At 34.6% G+C, this 26,355-nt stretch overlaps 1 protein-coding gene across 5 annotated transcripts in view; it reads right to left on the bottom strand.

Moving 5' to 3' along the window:
- ARHGAP12 (Rho GTPase activating protein 12) overlaps positions 1–26,355 on the bottom strand; it is a 121,111-nt gene that overhangs the window by 62,438 nt on the left and 32,318 nt on the right. For 4 of the 5 annotated variants that reach the window (XM_028505596.2, XM_028505592.2, XM_028505593.2 and 1 more), the window contains exon 4: positions 1,400–1,663. The exons of the other annotated variant lie outside the window; for it this stretch is intronic. In XM_028505596.2, coding sequence (XP_028361397.1) covers positions 1,400–1,663 — 264 coding nt within the window. The remainder of the gene's footprint in view (positions 1–1,399; positions 1,664–26,355) is intronic. 5 annotated transcript variants of the gene reach the window in all.

The raw sequence follows: 26,355 nt of genomic DNA, 5'->3' as shown, positions 1-26,355 counted from the left end.
TTCACAAAGTCTCAACTTTGCCTCCCATGCACAACCTTTCTCAAGAAGTTACTGAGAGATGTGCTCCAGCCACTTTGGAAATACCCTATGTTTACAATTTGTGCAGAGACTGGTAGTATAAGCTGAGATTCTGATATACAAATCACTCTTTTCTTTACTGAAATAGAAAGCTAAAAAGCATATTGTTACAAGTTCCTGTGTGTACTTTAAATCATTCTATAACTTAGTCCTTTCCCCAACTCTCCCAAATAACAAGATTTTACTTTATTGTTGATATACAGGATAATTTATTTTCAAATCTTTCTAGATCTACATTTCAAATAATTTTCCTAACGCTTTTCTTATTACAGTAACAAGAAACAATTTCTCTCACTAGTCTCAATCTCATTCCTGAACACTAAAGTACAACTTACTACCAAACCAAAGCTATAAATAACCAACTGAAAAATAGGACAAGAAGAGGAGTTATTAACACAAAAAGCTTTTAAATTCTGCTAAATACAGGTGTTGCCTGATCATTCCAGCTCGTGTTTTTAGCTATGCAAGCCAGCTGCCTTTTATAAGTGCAGAGTGTCCTATGCAGGCACAGGGCCCTATCTATAAAACAGCAGGATTTAGCGCCCATATGTCAACCCCAGCCAAACTTTTTCCGCATATCTAAGACAACCCCAAGAATCTCTACAGACCTCTGAGATAAGTATCTGTCAAACAGAGCTGGCCAATTCACTACACCACCCTCCATCAAGAAGTGTGGGGAAAGGTGAAACCAAGGCGGGGTAGGGGAGAGGGGCGGCGCGGGAAGACAGTAAGAACACCTGTTAGAGAAAATAATGACTGTACAATGAATTGTCAGACTTACAGGATGGTCCATTTGTAGCACAGACATAAGGTTATACTCATTTCCCTTACATGTAAACAAAAAGTGATCTTGTACATCTGACTGACAGAAACTGAGAAGTTCTCCTGCTCACAGACCAAATCAATCAAGTGTGTGTTTTAATCAGTTAAATATCTGCCATTGTGTATTTGGCTAAGAGACATAATTTCTTTCCTTCTTTTTCTAAAAAAAAAAAAAGTCACTGCTTGGGCAATAACAGTGATTTAACTATCTTCTAGCACATCAGCACATGAAGGAAATCACTGGCACCATGCAACTTTAGTAGAGTTAATTCTGCAACTAGTAAGCACACTACAAAGTTAGCTACTGTCTACTAGTTAGAGATTGGGCATTAACTAGCATTAACATAGTAAAACTTGGAAAGAAGATTTGGTATCTTAGAGATTTCAAGTGTTCTATTATTTCAGTACCAAGATACAAACCTATTCACTCCTTTTGTCTCTGAACAATGAGAAAAACAAAGTTTGGTAACTCACTGATCAATTTCCTGATTACTCATACCTCTGGTTCTCCTGGACTTTGAAAATCTCCTTTGCCCATGCTTGTGTCCCGAGTCCATCGAGGGGGTTTCCAAGTTCTTTCCTGTGTTCCTCTGTTATAGTAATAACTACGTCCTGAACTATCTTTATGAGTTTCCCATTCTCCATTAATCTGAATTGCTGGACTCCCGGGAAGTGGAGGGAGAGCAGACTGGGAGAGTTTCAGTTCCTGAAGGTTAGCGTATACGGGAGAATCTGGACGTCCTTGATTTGGAGGTGTTGTTGCCTGTGAAAATTTTGAAATTTTCATGTTTAAACTGGTATGACATTTATAAATTTGTTTAAACTGGCATAACATTTATAAATTAAAATTAAACACAGAATGTATAAACATATATATTAAAATTCATTTTAGAACATATACAGGTATATATATTCTATCTGAGGAAGTAACAGTTTTAATGTTCATAGTTCCAAAAAATTAAAGACTCAGAATCCAAAGTGTGAATAAAAACTTTCCCTCACCCTGAAAGAATATACAGCTAGAAGTCAAGAGGTGTGGGTGCTAGTCCAAGATCTGGCAATAACAAGTTGTGTGACATTGGATCAGATCACTTCATCTCCCTAAATATAGATTTTTTAATAGCTCTAAGTGAGAAACTTGAATTAAACAACCTAGGTCTGCTTTGACTCTTAAAATTCTATGACTTTAGACAATTTTTAAAACACAAAAAGCCTCATGAGTTACATGAATAACTCAGTAATTATTCAGAAAACTATCAAAAGAAATACTTTTATATTCAAAGCTTTAATGTTAAATCAGGAATATAAATGAAAGATAAAGGAGATGGATTACTTCAGCTAACAGTTTACTGCATTCTATTCCTTCTCAGTTACAATTTCTTAGTGATCATAAACAAATCATTTAATTTATTCCTAGTTTCCTTATTTGTGAATTTCCTAACAGCGGGAAGAATGGGTAGCAACTCTGATCTACACGCTTGATCTTAGCCTACACTTTTCAGTTTTAAATGTTTCACTAGATGTCAATAGCATGATACTCTTCATACACTTTGCATAAGGACATTGTAAACTGTTACAATTTAGTTGCTGGAAAAAAGCACACTTCTGGGAATACCTTTTTGTATTTGTATATTCATAGTTTTGTATATATCTTTCTTTTTATGACAGGGTTTCTCGACCTCAACACCGCTGCATTTTGGGATAGATCACTCTTTGCTGTGAGAGGCTACAGTGCACACCGCAGAATGTTTACTAGCATCTTTGGCCTCTACCCTCTACACAACAGTGGCATTTCCTCACCCTCCACTGTGACAACTAAAAAGTCTTCGGATATTGCCAGAGATCCCCTGGGGATAAAACTTTCCCTGGTTTAGAACCAGTGCTTTATCACATAAATCCCTGAGTTATGTTCAGATGTTCAGTACCTCAATAACATACCAATTCTTTTATGAATGCTTAAATATATTGAATTAAAAAGGGAAATGTAAAGATATACTGAATCAGTCTTATTGAAATTAAAGTAATGTAACTTCTGAAAACATTATTTGCCTATAAAACAATTATAATGAATCTAAATTACATAATAAGCTTTAAAAGAGAAAACACTAAAACTAATCCACAACTTGAATACATTTGTAAAATGTTTATCTTTGGTCTTTTTACACATGGCAATTAAGCCAATACAGTGTACTCAATGATATAAATTAGACTGACACAAATTATAATCATACAAATCAACATTTTTCTAAAAACGCTAGCTTTGACTTTAGACTACTGCTGAACAGCATCTTCCTATGAGGAAAATCTATCCCTGCAGACAGATTTCCATGTATTTCTCTTCCAAACTAATTACGTATCCTGGTGATTCACTAGGATAACAATGCTACTCTAAAATAAAGTGTTAATAATTCTATATAGTAAATCATTTTCCAGAAACTTATCAGGAGGATATTTATTCAACAAGTATTAAAGAAAAAAGTTCTTACTTTGTTCCTGATTGTTTTCTAGACTTGGGGAAATAAAGTACCAAGGAACAGCCTTTTTCTAAATGATGTTTATGGACAAATTCTACTAAATTTCAAAGAAACAACTAGTTCCTGTTGTTTAAAAAGTTCAAATTTAAACAGTTTTTCTAATTAAAAAAATTAAATTACTTCAACACAATTTATAAAATTAATGTAATTCTGAAATAAAAGCAGAGAAGAATGAGAGAAAATTATAAACCAATCTCACTTATAAATGAAAATACACCAAATAAAACATTAGCAGTCAGAATGACCATCATAACCAAATCAACAAACAAGTGCTGGCGAGGCTGTGCAGAAAAGGGAACCCTAGTGCACTGTTGGTGGGACTGCAGACTGGTGCAATCACTAGGGAAAACAGGATGGAATTTCCTCAGAAAACCAAAAATGGAACTGCCTTTTGACACACAATTCCACTGCCAGGATTACACCCTAAGAATCCTAAAACACCAATTCAAAAAAACCTATGCACCCCAATGTGCATAGCAGCACAATTTACAATAGCCAAGTGCTGGAAGCAACCTAAGTGCCCAGCAGTAAATGAGTGGATCAAAAGACAAAGGTGCAATTACATAACGGAATACTACAGAAGAGAAAGAAAGAAGGGGCTCCCACCCTTTGAGACAGTATGGATGGAGCTGGAAAGCATTATGCTAAATGAAATAAGCCAGACAATGAAAGACAAATACCACATGATCTCACCTATAAGTGGAACCTAATCAACAAAACAAGCAAGCAAAATATAACCAGAGACATTGTAATAAAGCACAAACTGAGAGTAACGAGAGGGGAGGGGATAATGGGGAAAATAGGGAAGGCCCATCAAGGAACATGTATGAAGGACACATGGACAAAGCCAAAGGGGGTAGGTTCAAGGGTGGGAGGTAGGATGAGTGGGACAGGGGCTGTGGTGGGATGAAAATGGAGATACCTGTACTTGAACAACAATAAAAAAATAATAGTAAATAATAAATAGAAAACTTCTGACTTATAGGTAGCTGATATAAGAGGTGAGGGCATACAAAAAAAAATAGCAATCAAATCCAGAAGTGCATTAAATAAATCAGGAAAAAAGCAGGTATGTTAAACTCTTGTCTTTAGGAAATCTCTCACTGTAATCCTTTACATTAACAGACTAACATGGTCATTTCCACAGACCAACAAAATATTTGATAAAATTCAACAAGGATTCAGGATAAAACTCAGCAAGTGAGGAACAGGTGATGCCTCCTTAATTTGACTTTTAAAAATTTAGAATAAACATCATTCTCAGCATGACATTGATGAAAAGCATTTTCATTAAAGTGAAGAATAATACTAAGATGCTTTTATTCAACATTGTATTGGAGTTCCTAAGCAATGTACCAAGATATGAAAAATGAATGAAATTTATAAATACTCAAAAGAAAAAACCCTGGTATTTGTCATTAACATAACCAACATCTGAAAACCCAAGCCCATGAAAACTGAATTTAATTAGCTGACCAGCTATAAGATCATCTAATCAGTTTCCCATACGTAAGCAATAAATTGGAATTAACAGAATAAAAAATTTCATTCATAATGGTAGAAAAAAACTGTTTAACACAAATAAACTCTAACAAAAATGTAGAAAACCAAGTGAGGAATACTTATAAAACCTTCCTTAGGCACCAAAAAATGTACTTGAGTAGATAAACTTGTGCTCTCAAATGGAAAAACAACTTTGTGAACATGTTACTTCTCAAAAATTAATCTACAAATTTTATAAATTCAATGCAATGTTCAGCCCACAACATAGTCAGTACACTGCACCTAGCACACAGTAACACTTATTGAAATGTGTTGAATGGACAAATGAACGAGTACAAACACATATGCCCAACTAAAAGCAAAATTAAGGACTTCAGTTACATGTGAGGAAACTAGGAAAACATCCACATTTCCAGTTTTGGCAGTTGTGTCATCACCTAAGCTAGAAACTACCTGAAAATGAATCGAGTGTCAAGTTCTCAGCTAGGTGCTAATATTAAAACTATGAATAAAAAAATGTCTTGTGTTCTAGGACTTCATAACATAGGAAAAGAAAGTGTAACAAAAACCATATAAATGCATATTAGACACAATGCTAGAGCTACACATAGGAAAGCTTCTACACATGGGTAAAAGCTTTAGCCAGCTTTTACCTGGCTAAAAGCTAAGGATACAGGAGGCAGCAAGAAAAAAGTTTGAGGTGACAAAAAGCACGGTACAGTCAGGAATGATGCTGACTTACAGAGTAGGTAAAAGGAGCAGCAACAGAAATATCTAAGGAAAAGCAAATGCCAGAATAAGGAAAGTTTGCATGCCATGTTAAAAAACACAACCATATCCAGTAGCATTTAGGGAACTAGTGAAGACTTTAAGCCAGAAGTACACTCTGATTTAAAATTTAGACATATTACAGATTTTAGAGGGACATGACTAAAGGCAAAGATCATTTAGGAGGTTGGAAGAACAGGACAGACACAAAATGCAGAAAGCTGCAAGAGGACAAGCGTAGAAGGAATGGAGAAGCAGGGCCACAGTCGAGAATAACTGGAAGGTTAAATAACAAGCAGATTGTATCTTTGTTTATGTGAAGCATGTTTTGGTGTATTTTTTGTATGTATGTATGTATTTATGTATGTATGTTTTGTTTTGTATGTATGTATGTATGTATTTTTAACTATAGATTAAATAACGTCAAGATGAAGAATAGGATAAACAGAGAGGAGCATAAAGGAGTTCCATTTAGATTGTATCAGGTTGATACACCTTTCGAAAATCCAGGTGAAAATGCTCAGACTGTTAGATACACAGATTGGGAGCTCAGCATGGAAATCAGAGCTAAAAATACAAATGTAAAAGTCATTAGCCTATAGGTGGAGCCAGTAACTCAAAGACAGGACACAGAATGAGAGGAGGAAAACAGAACCCTGAAGAACACTAAGCAGTTGTTTCATGAATTCAAGTTACAAATAAGGACACAGCACAAGGACTGGGACGGTGACTTCTACTATTGTTATTATTATTTTAAGTATTAATTTAATTAATATAATTAAGTTATCAAAGTAAGAGGATGTAGTAAAGGAGGCAAAACAGTAAGTCTGAAGTAGAAGGTACAACAAGAAAAAGTATTTAGAAGTCAAGGAGGAGAAAATTTTCAAAAAAGGGGGGAACCTGATAGTACCAATCCAAAGACTTCAACATAAAGGCCCTGAAACCACCCCCAGATTCAGCGATTAAGAAGTCATTAAAAGACTTCAGCTCCCAGACTCAAGGATCAGAAATTATCTTCCTTCTATAAACAACTAGAAAAGTCAATAAAACACAGAAAATTATTTCCACACATGTATAAGTAGCCCAGGACTGTGATTCCTGAGGAGAAACAAAGGTGAGTGGTGCCTCTCCCATCCCTTTTGCCTGGAGGTGGTTTCCAGAGGCAGCCCAGGGGCAAGAAGCCCAAGCAGAGTCTAACAAGCTCAGCAAGTGAACAGGACAGAAGTACACTTACTACACTTATTACTTAAAGTAACAAAGGAAATAATAGAAGAAACAAAAATAATTAGATAAGTATCAAGCAATGCAGAAAGGAAAAGGGAAAGAGAATGGTCTCCTTTTTTTTAAATCAGGAAATTTTCAAGTATGGTTTTTTTCAAAATTGATAAACCAAGAAATAAAGGCAGCAGTGATGTCTGGTCAAGAGATACAACAGTAATTCTAAGTAGAAGAATATGTAGTTGGAAGAGGTTTATTGGCAATAAATGAATGGTAAAACTTTATTTAACATTTCACATTCTCACTTTCCACCAGTTAAATTTTTTGATGGTCATTTGAAATACTGCTCATTCGCTATTAGAAAGTGTCTTAATGAATTTGTTTTCTTTAATGAATTGAACTCCAATGAACTGAACTCAAAATCAGCTTGAACTTTCAATTCCAAAGTGTACAGAAGAAACAGATGAACCCTCAGTATTTTTGTTAATAATCTCATCTCTGGCAAAAGGAAACTGTCCATATTTACTATCAACAGCTCCGCCAACTGAGAAAATTTCAAAGTACTTACCTGATTGATCATTAATGATTTTTTCCTCAACAAGTTGTGAAAAGATACATTCATGGGTAGAAAAAAACCTTAATATAAATATCAAACTAATTTTTACATATACACAAAAGATACTAACTACAACAAGGGATGGTTAAGCAACTATACACTATTTTGTCTAGTGAAGCAAAAATATAGTTTGTTTTTTATATACTGGATGCTGGTAAAGGTACAATGTAACAACTTTAGTTTACTGCTAGTAATTTTAATTAGCTGAATCTTTTTGGAAAACAGTTTGGCAGTATGTTTCAAAGCTTTTAAAAAATATTTTTAGGCCCTGGCTGGCATAGCTCAGTGGATTGCGAACCAAAGTGTTGCAGGTTCGATTCCCAGTCAGGGCACATGCCTGGGTTGCAGGCCATGGCCCCCAGCAACTGCACATTGATGTTTCTCTCTCTCTTTCTCCCTCCCTTCCCTCTCTAAAAATAAATAAATAAAATCTTTAAAAAATATATTTTTAGAACCTTCAGCCAAGTACGGGAGGGAATCTTAGATAAAGAAAAAAAAGGTTTTTGCCCACAAAGATGTTCATTCCAATATTATTATTAGATCTAAAAATCCAAAAGAATGGTTAAGCAAATAAATATCCAATATATGAGGCAATACTATATAAGCAATGAAAATGTTGATTTTTAGTGACATAATAAAAAATTTTATGAGGTTAATGGGAAAAAATATATAAAACTTTTTTTAACTTCTGACTAAACTCTAACTAGAAATTTCTTTCTTTTTTGGATGATTTTTAAAATTGTTTATGCTATTACAGTTGTAACAATTTTTCCCTAACTAAAAATTTCAAAGTATGAAGAAAAACAAACTAAAACATTCTCAGAGTTCTCTGGACAACAGGATTATATATGACTTTTTTTCTATGTGCTTTATTTTCCAACTTTTGTTACAATGAGAATTACTACCTTTGGAATTTGATAAGGGAAGAATCTGGGGCACCTGCCTAGTCCATTAACTCATAAAAATGAGAGCTACAGTATTAACACTAATTAAACTAGAGTTTCTTAAGGGGTGGTAAATGGCTCATCTATATCAGACTCACCTAGAGGTGCTTAATAAAATTCTTGGGTCATAAGCCAGAGTTACTGGGGTGGGGACAGTGGTGGAGGCGGGCAGTCAAGAATTGGTATTTTTTAAGTAACTTACATGATTTTTATGTATACCACTGTTCAGAAAACACTAATAGAACTCAAGCTACCTGAATGGACTTAGGGCTAACTGTTCGTCATGGCTCAATAAACTTGTATTATAAAATATATAAATACTTAAAAAGACAATTCTAAAGTCCATACCACCAGTTGCTTCTTATTCTGAAAGTCAAAGAGTTAAAAATTTTAAAAAAGCAACAGTGTTTTAATAAATGAATCAAATAAAAACTAGCTTACTAATTATTTTTAATCAGTATTCTGCATTTAAACTGAACAGCCTTGTTCATGAATTGTCACCAACAAAAACAAGTGGATTTTTCAACACCCCCCCCAAAAAAGACCTTTTAAAAGAACAAAACAAAAGCTAATTTTATGGTCCACATCGGTCATTAATTAACACTTGAATTGGGACTAGCACCTCTGCACATGACCCCATTTTGTACTTAAAAAAAGATGTGGCCTGTCCCACTTTCTCTATACATAGACTAGCACAGCCCTTCCACTACTCACAGGAAAGAAAAATGAAGAAGATAGTTTAAGCTTAGTTTGCACCGGAATCCTCACTTTTTTAATACCAAAAAGATTGCAATATGTCCCCTTTTTACTTTTAACTTTGCGTAGTTCAAGAACTGCTTCTAAAATAAACTTCAGAGAATGTCAGAATACATAATAACTAAGGAGCTATACCTCATTTCTCTGCATATGCTACTAGGGCCTAATATTTAGGTATCTACTGTACTCTAAATGTAAGATTACACTTATGCTGAATGATTAATGTAAGCCCCTACAGTCTATAGTCTACAGCCTAACTTTGATTTAGATTTATGAGGAAAAAAATTACAAAGTATCAGACTCCATATTAAGATTATTTTTTAATTCTATTTTAATTCATTTGGAAAAAAACATATATGTGTCTTCGGTAATTTATCTGCTCAAATTCTGCCTTACTGTAATGGTTAATTATTATAACACTGGTGACCACAATAGAAGGCAAAAAGAAAAAATGTTAACAAGCCAACATTCAGTTAATAGAAGACTAAAATTTTAGTTTCATTGCATAAAAATTGCATATCAATGTTAACTGAAAAACATAACTTTCTAAAAGGCCATTTTTCCACTGAAAGCCAAATTTGAGGGGGGAAAACCTATACTGACCTTTGTTTAATTATTTTAAAATATAAAATCTGCCCTGGCTGGTGTGGTTCAGTGGGTTGTATGTTGTCCTGCAAACCAAAAGGTCTCTGGTTAGATCCTGGGTTAGGGCACATGCCTGGGTTGTAGGCCAGGTCTCTGGTTGGGGGCATGAGAGAGGCAAATAATGGATGTCTCTCTCACACATCAATGTTTCTTCTCTCCCTCTTTCTTCCTCCCTTCCCCTCTCTCTAAAAATAAATAAAATCTTAACAAAAGAAATAAAATATAAAATCTTACAAACTTTAATGTTCGTATCTTAAAGCTTGACTGCATTACATGAATATACTGATATTTTCTATGATTTACCTATTTAGCTAACATTTAAAAACTAATTATGAGCTAGGTGACAGATGAAAATAAGAGCCCCTGTCCTTAAGAGTGAGCAGCCTAGTATAAAGAGGAGGAGATAGGTAAGAAAATTATTCCAGTGGCATGAGCTAAATACTATGGAGAGATAGAGGAGTGTACAGGATGGTCTGGGAGCATAATAAGAGAGGCACTAAACAGGAACAAGGGTGAGACATGGTGTTCAGAAAGGGTCCACAGCACAGTTTAACTGGATCTGTAAAGGAAAGCAGGAGGAAGCCCAATATGCAAAGTGATGGTCTCTTCAAGAACATTCAGAATCTGTTTTTAACTGACACAACACAAAGATATGAAAAACAGCCTTTCAATAATGAAACTGTGAAAAGCTTTAATAGATATCATTTTCATGGTAAATGAATTCTTTTCCTTACTTTTTTTTTCAGATGGTTAGTTATTACAACTCAAGGTTGCTCAACTCCTATAGGATTTGATACCTTATTTCTATATACTAAAACTTTTTAGTGCCAACAACCTGAGCAACTGCTTCGCACCATCACAGGTCTGTCACCATTTCTGCCTTTTCCCCTGACACAGACAATAACAAAGCAGGTCCCAAGTAGGAAAGGTTTGAGACTTAGCAAATGTTTCTCTGTAGACAGCCATACACAAACATACTGATGAAGTCATTTCCATGCTACCAATCTGCAATAATAGCTGCAAACAGACAACAGTGCAATCATTATAAATAGTGCCATGCTATAAACTAAAAACATTGGTAGCTAAAGACTATCTGTACCAAGAGGGTGGGTAGGTAAGAGGTGATAGACACCAAAGTGAAAAGCCCTGGGGAAAAAGGGATGAGCAATACACGGTCAAAAGGGTGTGTGCAATTTAAAGAAAATTTGCCAAAAAGGAACAAAAGACAAATTTACCCACCAGGGCCAAGCCCACAGCTCTCCATAGTCATTTTCTGTAAGAACTCAGTATGTCCCCCTGAGTACTCCCTTCTCTTTCTTTCTCTCTCTCTACCTTTCCCATAAGACACCATCCTTGCATATTCACCAGTTCTAATCAACAGCATCATAAGCTACTCACTTGGAAATTTCAACATCATCTTGTGTCTCTTCATCTCAACCAAGTTCTACTAATCTTCCTCTTAATACATCCTGAATTTCTTCCAGTCTTATTCCAAGATAACCACGTTAGGGCCTCTTTACCTTTATTTGCTAAATAATTAATGGCTCCATTTCTTCACCTTGTCCAAATGATCTTCCAAGTACAAATAGTTATTCTCTAAAAACACAAATCTGCTTAAAAACATCAAAAAATACTTCACTGACTATTGAAGTGGCTCAAATATCAAAGCAGAGAACTTAAGGCTCTTGATCACACCAGTCCCAAATAAGTTTTTCTGCCTCATTTATTATCCTTCTCTTTCTCTTTACATAAATTCTTCACTTCAAAGCTCCCATATTACTCACAATTCTACTATTAACATCAGGCTACCTCTTCCTCCCAATTATCTTCAAATCTTTTCTTTTTCCTTCTATCTAGGACAGGGGTGTCAAACTCATCAGCCTCGAGGTTGCCTTCAAAGGGCTGAATGTAATTTTAGAACTGTATAAATGTAACTACTCCTTAACAGTTAAGAGCTCAGCGAGGCTGCTGCCCAGTAGAAACAAGGTGAGGGCCGAATAAAACAAGGTGGAGGGCTGGATTCGGCCCGTGGGCCTTGTGTTTGCCACCTGTGATCTAGGATATCCTGTCCCCAAACACCAACTAGTAAACCACAAATAAAACCATTAAAAGCTGGTTCAAAGGTCACCTTCTCTTTCAGATGCTCCTCTATTCTTAAACAGAATTCATACACTTCCTGTGCATATAGAGCAGCACTAACACAAATACTAAACTAAGCCAGGTAACTGCTTTCCCAATCCATAAAATATATTAAGAAATATTAAAGGAGACAGCTGCTATATAAACTAGTCTTTATTGATGAAATCTTATTATTAATTTGTGTTGAAAATATTCAACCAGATATGTCTGCCCTTGGTCAGTGAAACTAACAGACTTCTTCAACTGAGACATTATGCTGAGATAGCAAGACTTAGTTACTATTTTATGCTGATGAAGCAACATGCAAAGGCCTGCTATGCTGCCAGTTATTCCAAACCTCCCTCCCTCGGGACTTGAATGGCAACTGTATGATCAGCATTCAGAGGATGACTCAAGATTACTCTGTTGCTGAAATTTCTAGAAATTAAAAAGTTTACAGTAAAATTACAAATGAAAAAATGCATCTGTGCTTACTTGTTGAAAACATATATGAACAAATTTAAGGGTAGAAGTTGAGGTTTCTGGCAACAACAAAAAATAATAAATTTCAGAAAGATACAAATATTAACCCACAGTAATACGGTACACATTTAATGGCTGATATACTATAATTTCCTCTCATTTTCTGATAAATGACTATTCTTTTTTGTTTGTTTTTTTTTTCAAAGATAAGATTCTGAAATAACATTTCAAAAACCTCAAATTATCTAAGGAAAAGAATCTATGAACTGTCAATTCAAATGAACACAACCAAACAAATGGGGTTCTAACTCACCACATATACCAATTCATTAACAAGTCTGCATGACAACACTGTAATACAGTTGCTTGGATAATCTATTTGGGTGCATAGTTACGAAGTTTAAAACATTTTTTCCATAAAGCTGTACTGAAAACCTTATACAAACCATATAAAAAGTAAATGATTGTTCATCATTATAAAGGCAATTCTACTCTAAAGCAACAAATAGTGAAGCCTTGAATCCCATAAAAGATATTCAAAAGTTAGACACATATGAGTCAATACATATAAATATATACTCACACACATTTATGCATTAAAAAATCAAGAAAGTTTTTGTACTGTACTTCATGGAACTAGAGCTGATTTTGTTTTGCTTTTGTTTGTATTTCCTAATTTATTCTCAATGAGTATGTTTACTTTGAAGTGAGAGAAAAAGAAAAAATGTGGAAAAAAAGACAGTTTTAAAGCCATGTAATGATTCTAGAATGATATTTAGGAAGTTCTACAATCTAAACTATAGAGGCAAGAACACATGATACCCATGGAGGTCAATGCTAAACTCAAGTTTACCCAGAAAATACAGAGTAGGCAAGGAGGAAAAGCTGGTTCAAAGTCACAAATATTTAGGGTTCACTGTAAGTCAGAAATGTAGCCACCATACTTAAAATTATAATCCTCATAATAAGCCACAATGTGAATAACCATTCCTATTAGCAAGTTCTCCAAATTACTAATGGATAAAACAGTAGGGCAAGTAAAGGGTAAAGATAGGTGAGGTGGAGTGGGGCTGTGCCATTATGATAGTGGTCAAAAGTCTAGCACCTCTTTGAGTGAGCAGTTCATCCTAAAGTTTCAGAAACGGAGGCCTGTCCAGACACAAGCTAACCATTCCAGACCTCCTCTCCTTGCAAGCATCACCACTATCCACCTCCAGAACTTTTTTTCATCTCGCAAAACTAAAACTCTGTACATGTTACCCTATAAACTCTCTATCTCCCTCTGCCCCAGCCTTTGGCAACCAACATTCTACTTTCTGTCTCTATGAATCTGACTACTGTAGGTGCTTCATATAAATGAATCATGTAATATTTGCCTTTTGGTGAATGGCTTATTTCACTTAGCATATTGTCCCTAAGATTCATCCATGCTGTGACATGTGTCAAAATTTCCTTCATTTTTCACAATGAATAAAATTCCATTCTATGTACATACCACATTTTCTATAGTCATCATCCACTGATGGAAACTTGGGATACTTCCACCTTTTGGCTATTATGAATAATGCTGTTATAAACTTGGACATATGAATATCTGTTTGAGTCACTGCTTTCAATTCTTTTTGGTACTGTGACGATTAATGTTATGTGTCAATTTCACTGAGCTAAGGAGATGCCCAGATAGAAGGAAAAACATTGTTTCTGGGTATATTTTAAGGATGTCTCCAGAAAAGATTAGTATCTGAATAAGTAGAGTATAAAAGATTGTCCTTACCAGTGAGGATGGGCATCATCTAATCCATTAAGGTCCAAAATAGAACAAAAAGGCAGAGGAAGGGCAAGTTCATATTCTCACTTCAGTTAAAACATCCATTGCCACCTACCCTATTACACTGGCTCCTCTGGTTCTTAGGACTCAAACAGGAAAGTACACTAAGCCCACACCAGTTCCCAGACCTTCAGACTTGTATTTAATCACATTACTGGCTTTCCTGGTCCTCCAGGTTACAGATGGCAGACTATGAGACTTCTCAAGCCTTGGTAAGAGCATAGGCCAATCCCTACAATAAATCTTCTTAGGTACCTCCTGTTGATTCTGTTTCTCTGGAGAACCCTGACTTACACAGATTTATACATTTTTGAAACTCAAATAAAACTTACCAATAGAGCCAAAGGTCATCATTTAAAAAATCACAGTTTACATGTTTTCCACTCCAACATCTTACATACTCACTAAAGACCATTAATCCAAAAGAGGGGGGAAATCAGCAGCTAAATTTAAAAGCAATTTAATTTTGTTCCTCTCAACCTCCTCCTATATCCCTAATTTCCAGGAAGAAAAATATAAAATAATCTACTTATATTTTGAAGTGCAGGAGACAAAATCATCTAAATACACATCTAAAAAACACTCGAGTAAAATTGCAGCTTGTTTTCCAACATTCTTAGTTTCCTGTTAGGGCCCTTCTCAATTCTTTTTCTCATCAAAACTAGTTCTTAATTCAGAATTTTTATAAAAGATTCTTAAATACAAAGATACATTTCCCATACACACTAACTCCTGACCCTCCTCTAAAGATTCAGAATTACTCTACACTGTTCTAAAGCTCACTTGAGACATGCCGGCTCCCTTTGGTGCCAAGTCAGTTATTTATATACTTGTTACTTTCATCGGGCATCTGAACATTCACAGGAGAAATAAAAAGGTTTTCATTCAGACTTCACGAGTCTCTACATATAAAACTGACAAATGAGAAAATCTGCAACAGAGGTGTAAATTCAGTTAAGATTTACTAATTTCTTAACTAGTATGTCCTTTTGGGATACTGTTACTCTTCAGAATGAGACATACTGAAAGTGCCATAAATGTATCTGGTTCCTTTTAATAGAAGTGCTAGCCATAGGAAGAAATAAGTCTGGTTATCACAGTTTTCAGTCTTCATATTCTATTTTGGTAAAGACGCTAACAGAAAAACAATTATGTGTCAACAATGATATATCAGAGCAAGTAAGTACTGTAGGATTATCCATACCATTTTTATAATTACATCTAGTTAGTAGAGGAACACTGAGATTTATTAATTCCCATTTGAATCTTTAAATCTGTAGCTGAGAAATTTAAAAGATCCCATTCTTTCCCACTTGATTATGCCTAAAGAAAATCTGGTTATTAAGTTACATAACTGATAAACAGATTTTTCCATAACTTGTTTAAATTATAGTAACTAAAATGTTGATGAAGAAAAAATTACTTTAACTGATATATGGAACAGTTGGTTCTTTATAAATAAAAGTCCAATCCTTATGTATATGCTAGGGATACTATCCATATAACATGAGTGCTTAACAATGCTTTTCAACAAAAAGCATAGTAAATCAAGTGAAAAAAAATCTGACATTCCTATGGGAGATATTTAGCAGATAATAAAACTTTAAAACTACACTTTACTAACTAGAAAAGTGATGTACTGAGTTGCACAAAGTGTTAAGATTTCCTCCTTTAAATTATAAAATATAGGTACAAAAGATCAAAAATAATAAACTATTTTTTAAAAAAAGGAAAACAGAGAATAAGGTTAAAAAGAAAAAAAAGTCCTCCAGAGAAATCTACTACTCCAGTATAATCTGTTGGTATCTTGAATGAAGTTTTAATAATAGATATAGGCTGTGGAACCTTAGAGTTTTTAACTTCCAAACATCTTGTACTTCCATATTGTCATAATGAAACTTTTGAGCTTCCTTTAATAGAAAAATATGAACTGGCTTATACCAGCTGATGAACTTTTTGAGAAATCAAATGATGGCAACGTGCACAAAAAAGGGCCACATACCAAGCCTGACAAGCTCAGAGTGGGCCTGGGTGCAAACTCACCTAAAGAAACCACATAGGATGGTCTGAAATTAAAAGCTTTCTAACTAAACGCAAGTCATGGCAGACAGTCATGTCCAAGGCTAGACAGATTCTTCCCTGACAAAAGTCAATCTTTACCTTAATTGAGCCTGTCTATTGTCTTTTTGCATCTATGATAACATACCTTTGGAATGTCAAGTTTCTTTTTCCCTGACTCTTCAAAGCACAGGTACCACACCAGAGTGAGGCCACAAATCCCCTCATTATGATTGTTATCATGTTAGTTGTTGACTCTTAACTACCTTATTTTGCTGTGCATAATGTGCACGTGTTTTTGGCCCAAACTTTCAGGAAAAAAAATCTTTTGTTTTAATTTTTTAATTCAATTTCTTATTTATTTATAATTAGAAACAAACCTATTCTTGTATTCCAGAATACTATTTTGGACACGGGTAGCATTATTGCTCCCTAGAGTTACACTTTTTACACATAAATATAAGTAAGAGAATTAAAAATATTTAGAAAGATACAGAATTAGTACTACCCATGTATATAATGTGCACCCTTATTTCCCCTCAAGATTTGGGCAAAAAGTGTGCATTATACAAAGCAAAAGACAATTTATTGTGCCCACCTATATAAAAGATATGTCATCACTTTACTTTTTATCCAATCCCAGAGGTTCCCCCACCTCTGCTTTGCTTTCTCCAGCCTCCCTAAACTATCACTGATGATCATGTAACCCACTTAACATCTTCTCTTTTGATTGTAATGCATAAATTAAGGGATGAAGCTGCCATTTTCCCAGAGTATTTTCTCAATCTGTTCAGGTTTTGCTTCCCTGAAATTGTCAGTTTGACTCAAACTCATAAAAATTCTTAGATGTCTGGATGTTCCCTACATTGTTGACAGCAACAATTCTCTTTCAGAAGCCTCAGGCATTATCTATACAGTAATGCCTGCACAATTTTGTATTTGAGCATTTTACTGTAATTTACACTTACTAAATGAGGCAAAAAAATGAAAGGTGAAAAAAATAGTGCATCACTTCTCTATATTTCCTTTTAGTTAAAGGGATAACCAAACCCTGGTCCAAATCGAGCCTGTGGCCTGTTTTTGTAAATAAAATTGTATGAAACATAGCCATATATGTGCCTTTGTTTGCCTATCGTTGAAAACTTTTGAGAGATCCCATTAGCTCACAAAACCTAAAATGTCTACTATCCGGTTCTTCACAGAAAAAGTTTGTCAACTCTTGTGAAAATGCTCTCCCCATTTTAAGCTGCATTTTATTAAAAGCGCACAAGACTTAGATCTGAGTATTATACTGCATTCTTCCAAAATAATTACTTCAAAAAGTTACAAAATTTAGGTCCCTTCAACAGTAGCATTGTCCTATAAACATAAGAAAAGATGAACAGAAAATGCAATCTTCAGCTTTGTAAAAATGTCACTTTCTTGTTAACAGTTAAGTTTCAACTGATTTTCTTAAATGAGCTGTAAATTTTAATACCTATTTAAAAGACAAAACATTTCTTTTGCTTAACTATGGAAACAGTTATCACAAAGAACTTTAGTTGGTTTCCTTTAATAAAGAAAAATTTTATTTTAAAAATATAACTTTATTAGTACCTAGCCCAAATAGAAGAGACACAAAAATTAAATGCAGAATCTCTGGCTTTAATTACTGTTTAACTTATTTAACTTTTTCTTCCCGGCATATTTTTCCTCTGACCTCGTATCTTACATTACCCTATTTACTTTCTTATCATACTATTACTTAAATCCCAAAAAATCACCAAGCATGCTCACACTTGGCTGCAGTTTGGAAAAAAAAAAAAAGGCAATACAGATTAATAGACTGACACCAAGCTGGCAGTTTTCTTCTCAAATAAATCCCGTAAGTAAACACATCAACTATTTACACTACCAAAATCTTATTAGAATATCCTATATAATTCCTTAGTGGTTACAATAATGGCTTTTACAAGCTTCTATAAGGTTTTTAGCCATTCTGTGCAGGTACTTTTAGCAATGCCCAGAGGTCAGGGAATGTCCACTTTTTCTGTTATGAGACATAACAGAGAAGCAGCAGAAACGATCCTACGTAGTGTCTAGTATTCATTCATAAAGCATGGTTCTATTACAAGACATATTTGTTCACCATCATATCTCCAGAATCCTGCACAATACAAGGTACAGAGCTGGTGGTGCTCATAAATATTTATTTAATGAATGCATAAGTCAATTATTCCAGTAAATTTAAAGTTGTAATTTTTGCTTTATTTTATTCTTCTCTATTGGCGATTTTTATCTTCCTTTCCAAATAAAAATGATTGAAGTATTTTAACAAATGTTACGAAAAAAATGTAACAGTTATTTAAAGCCCCTAGTTCACAATAAATATTTAAAAACTAGACTACTGGCCAAGATAGAAGCATAGGTAGATATACTTTGCATCTTCACACAACAAAAAAGAGGACAACAAAAAATCAGAAAACAAAAAATGACCAGAACTGCCAGAAAACCAAACTGTATAGAAGTCCAACCACCAGGGAGTTAAAGAAGAAACATTCACCCAGACTGGGAGGAGGGGCAGAGACTGGCAGCAGAGATAGAGAGCACTCTCCGTAAGGCGAGTGGTGCCACATTTGCATGGGGATAACCAGGAGGAACCACCGGGGAGTGAGACAGACCACGCAACCCAGGCTTCCAGTGCAGGGAAATAAATCATCAAAATCTCTGGCTGAAAAAACCTGTGAGTGTCACAGCAGATGGAGAAACTCCCAGCCTCCCAGGAGAGTTTGTGGGAGCCCCCACGAACCCCACGGGGTCCTAAAATGTACATAAAACTACCCACCTGAGAATCAGCACCAGAAGGGTCCAAGTTGCTTGTGAGTGGCAGAGGAAGTGACTGAAAGCTGCTCTCAAACCCCTCTCCCACATACAGCACCACAAAACAGTGACATGGTTGCCCAGAACTGGCAAATACCTAAGGTTCTACCCCTTACTATATAACAGGCTTCCTGAGACAAAAAAAAATATGGTCCACATGAAAGAATAAAAGCTCCAGCAAAAATGCAACTAAGGGATGAAAAGATTGCCAACCTATCACATGCAGAGTTCAAAACACTGGTAATCAGGATGCTCACAGATTATTGAATATGGTCACAAAATAGAGGAAAAACTGAAGACTGAAATAGTGAAATAAAGAAAAATGTAGAGGGAAACAATAGTGATGGGAAAGGAACTGGGACTCAAATCAATGGTTTGGACCAGAAGAAAGAAACATTTATTCAACCAGAACAGAACGAAGAAACACGAATTCAAAAAATAAGAAGAGGCTTAGGAACTTCCAGGACAACTTTAAATGTTCCAACATCTGAATCATGGTGGGGGGGGGGGGAGGAGGGGGAAGGGGAGGAGGAGGAGGAGAAGAAGGAGAAGAAGAGCAAGAATCAACAACTTATTTGAAAAAATAATGAAGGGGAACTTCCTTAATCTGGCAAAGGAAATAGACTTCCAGGAAGTCCAGTAAGCTCAGAGAGTCCCAAAGAAGTTGGACCCAAGAAAGCACACACCAAGGCACATCATAATTACATTATCCAGGATTAAAGATAAGGAGAGAATCTTAAAAGCAGCAAGAGAAAAGGAGACAATTACCTACAAAGGAATTCCCATAAGACTATCAGGTGTTTTCTCAAAAGAGACCTGACAGGCAAGAAGGGGCTGCAAAGAAGTACTCAGAGTTATGAAAGGCAAGGACCTCCATCCAAGATTACTTTATCCAGCAAAGCTATCATTTAGAATGAAAGGGCAGATAAAGTGCTTTCCAGATAAGGTCAAATTAAAGGAGTTCATCATCACCAAGCCCTTATTATATGAAATGTTAAAGGGACTTGCAGATAACTGTACTTGAACAACAATAAAACTAAAAAAAAAAAGAAAAAAAGATCAAAACTATGAATTGTAAAATGACACAAACTCACAACTATCAACAACTAAACCTAAAAATAACAAAAACAAACTAAACAAACACCTAGAACATGAACAGAATTACAGAAATGGAAATCCCAGGGAGGGTTACCAGCAGGGAGGTAGACGGGGGAGAGAGGCGGAAAAGGTACAGGGAATAAGAAACATAATTGGTAGGCACAAAATAGACAGGGGAAGGTTAAGAATAGTACAGGAAATGTAGAAGCCAAAGGAACTTATAAGTACAACCCATGGACATGAACTAGGGGAAAGAGAGGAATTCTGGTGGGGGGGGTAGAGAGGTGAAGGGTAATAAAGGAGAAAAAAATGGGACAACTGTAATAGCATAATCAATAAAATATACTTATAAAATAAAAACTATTGTTTAGTTTGATGTGTTCAAGCTTCTCTGAAATACAAGAAGTCACAGCAGATTCTATTTTTAAATACCTGTCTTGTCAGTCTTAGAAAAATGCTTATGTAGAAAAACAGCCCCACATCACTTCATATAAACGTCCACATCAGATTATCCCCAGTGATTAACTAAGTTACACCTTTAATACTTCAACCAGATAGATCATTATATTTCTATGACTTTTATAAGTCATACATCCGCTTGATAAGTAAATTTTATTTCCTAAGTATTAAAGTAGTCTTAAGCTATTTCCCCTTTCTTCTCTTTTTAATTAAAATGTCAAAAAAATATATAGTGCTATCTTATGTCTGGTATCAAAGTAATACGAGTACATCTATACATAACCATTTATATGTTATATTTCGTGAGCAAGGCACTATTCTGAGTACTTATGCTAATTCATTTAATTTTCATAAAAACGCTATGACATAGTACTACTATCATTCTCATTTTACAGATGGACAAATAGTTCCAAAAAATTTAAGAACCGAGCCCTGGCTCGTGTGGCTCAGTGGATTGAGTGCCAACCTGCAAACCAAAGGGTCACTGGTTTGATTCCCAGTCAGGGCACATGCCTGGGTTGCGGGCCAGGTCCCCAGTAGGGGGTGCATGAAAGGCAACCACACTTTAATGTTTCCCTCCCTCTCTTCCCGCTCTAAAAATAGATAAATAAAATCTTAAACAAAACAAAACAAAACAAAAAAAACATTTGAGAACCTGTCTAGGGTCAAATAAGTAGAAAGTGACCAATCTATATTTTGAATCAAAGCAACCTGGCTTCAGAATCTGTGCCTGTGTTTTTTGCCTCTCTTATCCTATGTTACCTTTACACTTTATTAATGGGTAAAAAATTTATTAAGGTTATAAATGTAACATAGTAAGTTTTTAGAAAGGGTTAACAGTTACAAGCTACAGAAAGTAAACCATGACAACATTCAAGTCCTCTTTAGAAGTACATTGTAGATTAAATCGGAAAAAGCAAGGACTTGTACCAGTAAAATTTATATATATATATATATATATATATATATATATATATGTGTGTGTGTGTGTGTGTGTATTTATTTTATAATGTATGCTATATTATTTAGGAAATAGAACTGAAAAGTCATACTCTTTTTAATGTCCAGGTCTTTTGACTTCACTAGTAGTTTTTTCTGCTCTCTTCCATTCATGCTTACATTCAGGAAACATGCAATACACATATACATCCCTGACTGAAGGGGTAGAACAAAATAACAAATCTCTGTCCTTGAGAAGCAAGACTCAAAACAGTAAAGTGGGCTTCCTACACTAGATCCTTCCTAGACTAGTTCCCCCAAAACTTATGATACCAGTTTTCCATAAGAATATTAAAATTGACAAAGTATTATAAAACATAAAATAAACCTAGTGAGCAATGCTCTGTTAAAAAATGTGTTTGGTTTGCCTAAACTATTATCAGTAAGATAATACCAAGCAACACCAAGTGTTGAAGAGGATGCAGAGAAAAGGGAACCCTTGTACAGTGCTGGTGGGGATGTAAATTGGTGCATTCACTATTGAAAACAGTGTGGAGGTTTCTCAAGAAATGAAGAATAGAATTAGCATATGACCCAGCAATCCCTCTTCTGGGTATCTACCTGAAACTTTTGAAAACACTTATTCATAAAGGTGTATGTACCACTATGTTCACTGCAGCTTATTCACAATAGCCAAGACACAGAAACAATCTAAGTGTCCTTTGACCAATGAAAGGACAAGAAGATATGTTACATTTACACAATGGAATACTACTCAGCCATAAAAAGATGAAGTATTGCCACTTGCAACAGCATGGATAGCTCTTAAAAGAGTATCATGCTAATAGAAATAAGTCACACACAAAAAAGGACAAGAACCGCATGATTTCACTCACATGTGGGATATAAAACAAAAGCAACAAATACATTCATGGATACAGACAACAGACGAGTAGTTACCAGAGTGGTACAGGGGTAAGGGGAGGATGAGGAGAGTAAAGGGAGTGAAATTTTCAGTGACAAAAGAAGACTAGACTTGGAGCAGTGAACATACAATGGAGTATACAGATGTTGTATTATAAAGTTGTACACCTGAAACTTATACAATGTTATTAAACCAATGTTACCCCAATAAAGTTAATTTTTAAAACAACTTGCCTAAAGCAATAGCAGTATCCATACAAGCTGAAAAACAAAAATAAATCTCATGGGCCCCCAAATATATTATGGAAGCATAATACAGTACACGAATTACATGAAGCACACACCCAAACAAACTGATTCTAATCTAATACACTAACTGTACATTTAAAATTTTTTGCTTGCCTACTTAGAGGTTAACAAAAGCTCTTCTGAGAGTCTAAGATAGAAATTCAGATTTGCAAACCGTCTTCTTCTCCATAAAATTTTCCTTTGGCAGTAATGAAAATAATATATAGCGATTAATATTGTTTAAGCAAACACACTGTTTGAGGCACTTGATTTACTCATCTTGTTAATCTCTCTCACACCCAGGAGTTAATTATTCCTCCTCATAAGGAAGTTGCTGAACCAAGATTCACAACTACGTCTATTTGATTTCAAAGTTCAGGCTATTACTCACTACCTATGTGTACCTACCAGATAAAAGTAATTATAGTAATTTCTTAAAGCTTTGTTTAATAAATATTTTTGTTACCACAGTGTAAAATATTTTCAAATTTAAGAGCTGGCACATTCTTTCTCCCTGAAGCTACAAACAGAAAAACACTAACCAAGAAACATTAAATGTTAAGTTATCAGCTTTAATTTCAGTTTGCCTATTTTTACTAAAAGATTTGAAAATAATGTCCTGCTTCCTAAAATATGCATAGCACAGCTGAAGTAATCAATAAATATGAATAACATGATCTGCTCACTCTATGAGAGTGGCAACTCTCTGGCTTACTTCAGATTTCAAATGTTGCCTCTCACTGTTTCCAGAAGTACATTCTCACTTCTCACAATCATCAGAACAAATGTTCTGATTTTTAGTTCAGAAAGTATAGTCATCACATCTATGACACTACCCAAAATCCCAGCTCAAAATGTTTCTCACTCTCCAACTGATTTTTCTGTGCAAAATAAAAGCAAGACAACCAGCGGTGTAAATATGCGTTCCACTAGGAAGCAGGTTACTTGATCCAATACACAGATTCATCCAACTTACTGAGTGCTAATAAGTTTGGGGTACTGTTAAGTTTAAACAGGAAAACAGAAAACTTTGAACATTAATTTTCATGGTTCTTTAGTACTCTTAGGTAATAAAAAAATCACTCAAATATTATAAAAATAACTGCCAAGACATGCTCACCAAATTCGTTTAAAAATAAGCTTCAAATACATTTCTGACCAGAGCACTACACTTCTGTGTGCTCTCCCAAAGGAAATGGACACCCTCATATTTAGATCCTCAGAGAGAGGGAGACAGAACAACTCTCCCACTGTGAATCTTTCTGCTAGATTACATTCTTGGGTATTTAGGAGATTTTAACGTTTCCTACAGTCTTCGTCTGTGAAGACAACACTAGATAGAACAATAAAGAAGACCAGGTGTATCCTCTGGGTGCTAAGAGGCCAAGAATGGTTAAGTAAAATTCAGAGGGTAGAGTCACTAAAATAAAACTAAGTCTACATCTATAGGAGTTGAAATGAATGTCAGAAATAATAAACACTTTAAGAGCTGACATGGTAGAAAAACATGCATTTCCAATTTAGAATGTAGGGTAAACAAGCTTTCTTTTTTGTTTAGATGTATTCTCTTTTATCAGATTTTTAAAAAGTGAACATTTACATTTTTAAAAAATTAGAGCCTACCTACACAAAACTATTACCTAGAAATTTTTAGTATCTTCATTTTAGGCAAATCAGGCAATGATACCTGATAGTATAATTTTTCGTTTTTCTCTAAAGATAACATTGAGTATGTCCTGGAGATACTACAAACAAACAAAACTACTACTATAAAGAAAACTAATAGTAATAATGATAAATACAAAAGTCTGATTCTTTTTGAAAAGGTTCAATAATCTTTCATATTACTTTTACTAATACTGGAGAGTGAACCAAAATACCCTAAAATACAAGCTCATTAATGACAGAAATTAGGTAAGTCTTTGCATTTCATCTAGTAGAGAAAGCCTTTCATAAATGGTGAATAAAAAATAGATATTGGGTGTCCCTGTTTTACTAAAGAAATTTCAATTAGGCAAAAATGTAAGTCCCTCAGGAAAAGTGATCAAGGTTTCACTGCATTCAGAAATATTTATTCCGTAAGACTTAACATTAATTATCCCCTTGACCAAACTTGCTTCAAATTTTAGTTCAACAAGCTATATAGATGAAAAGAGATACAAGATGAATTAACACAATTCATCTTATATCAAAGTATTGAAAAATAGTTCTGTCACATTAAGGCATCTCTCACACTGTATACTATGCTTAAGGAAGAATCAATCTAGTAGGCAGTCCTTATTTTTCTTGGTAAGCTTTCCATTTTCTAACTTCAGCACAAAAATATTTAAAACAGTCCGAGAACAGGAAATCTTTCCTTCCTCTTTCTATCCTTACTACAGACATAAGTCTTTCATTTCTTGTCATTTCTATTTCTGCAAATTCAAGGTTTTCAATTCTTGAAACTGAGCATTTTCGCACTGTGCCTTCCTTGTGGAAATGTGACTTTATGTATAATAATGTTCAATATAACTCTTTCTAACACAGAAATTTCCAACACTTTAACATTACTATAGTTTATAATACTGCATATATGCTTACAAGAAAAATATAAACTTAATTCTATGTATTGTTAAGACCACTATGTGTTTTCCAAATTAACTGATACAAAATTTTAATGAAGAACTTATCTACCACTTGCCTTCCCTCAGACTTCAGCCAAAAAATATTTAGCCAAATTTTAAAAGTTTTATCAAAAATTTTTATCATCAACCATTAGCATGTGTCCTGTATGTACCTAAGGAAAAGAATCTTCCAAGGCATCAATTAAATAGCACTTTCACTTAGACAAATGTAGACTCTTTCACCAAAACAGCAATTTTCAAACATTGTGGGCACAGAGCCCCTTTTACACTCTTAAAAATCACTGGAGACACCAAAGAGCTTTAGTTCATGTTCAGTTATCTACTGATATTTAATATTCAAATTTAAAACTAAGAAATTTTAACATTATTCATGAAACTCATTTTAAAAAAATAATGACATATTACATGTTAACATAAATATACATTTATTCAAAATGATAGTCTCCCCCAAAAACATTACTGAGAAAAATGACACTGTTTTACATTTATAATATACTTTCTAATGTCTTCTAGATTCTCATATCAGCTTCTACATTAAATCTGTTAGAATTTGTTCTTTTGGTTGAATACATAAAGAAAAAACAGCCTTAGGGAGACAAAAAAGAGAAAGCTTTTCAGGTAATTGTGGACCTTCTTCTCTGGCATTCCATCAAAACTTGAGTGAAAAGTTCTTAAATATTAACTCTATTTGTACTTTTTCACATTAAATTCATTGGTCTATCTTGTCTTTGAATGACTCTTGTACCCATCATGCACTGGCCATTTAAAAAAGCATTAATTCACAAGGTTATGC

The sequence above is a fragment of the Phyllostomus discolor genome, chromosome 1 (genome assembly GCF_004126475.2).
Source record: "Phyllostomus discolor isolate MPI-MPIP mPhyDis1 chromosome 1, mPhyDis1.pri.v3, whole genome shotgun sequence".
Classification (NCBI taxonomy): Eukaryota; Metazoa; Chordata; class Mammalia; order Chiroptera; family Phyllostomidae; genus Phyllostomus; species Phyllostomus discolor.
The sequence above is the reverse complement of the archived record's forward strand: the minus strand, read 5'-3'. Positions and strand labels throughout refer to the sequence as shown.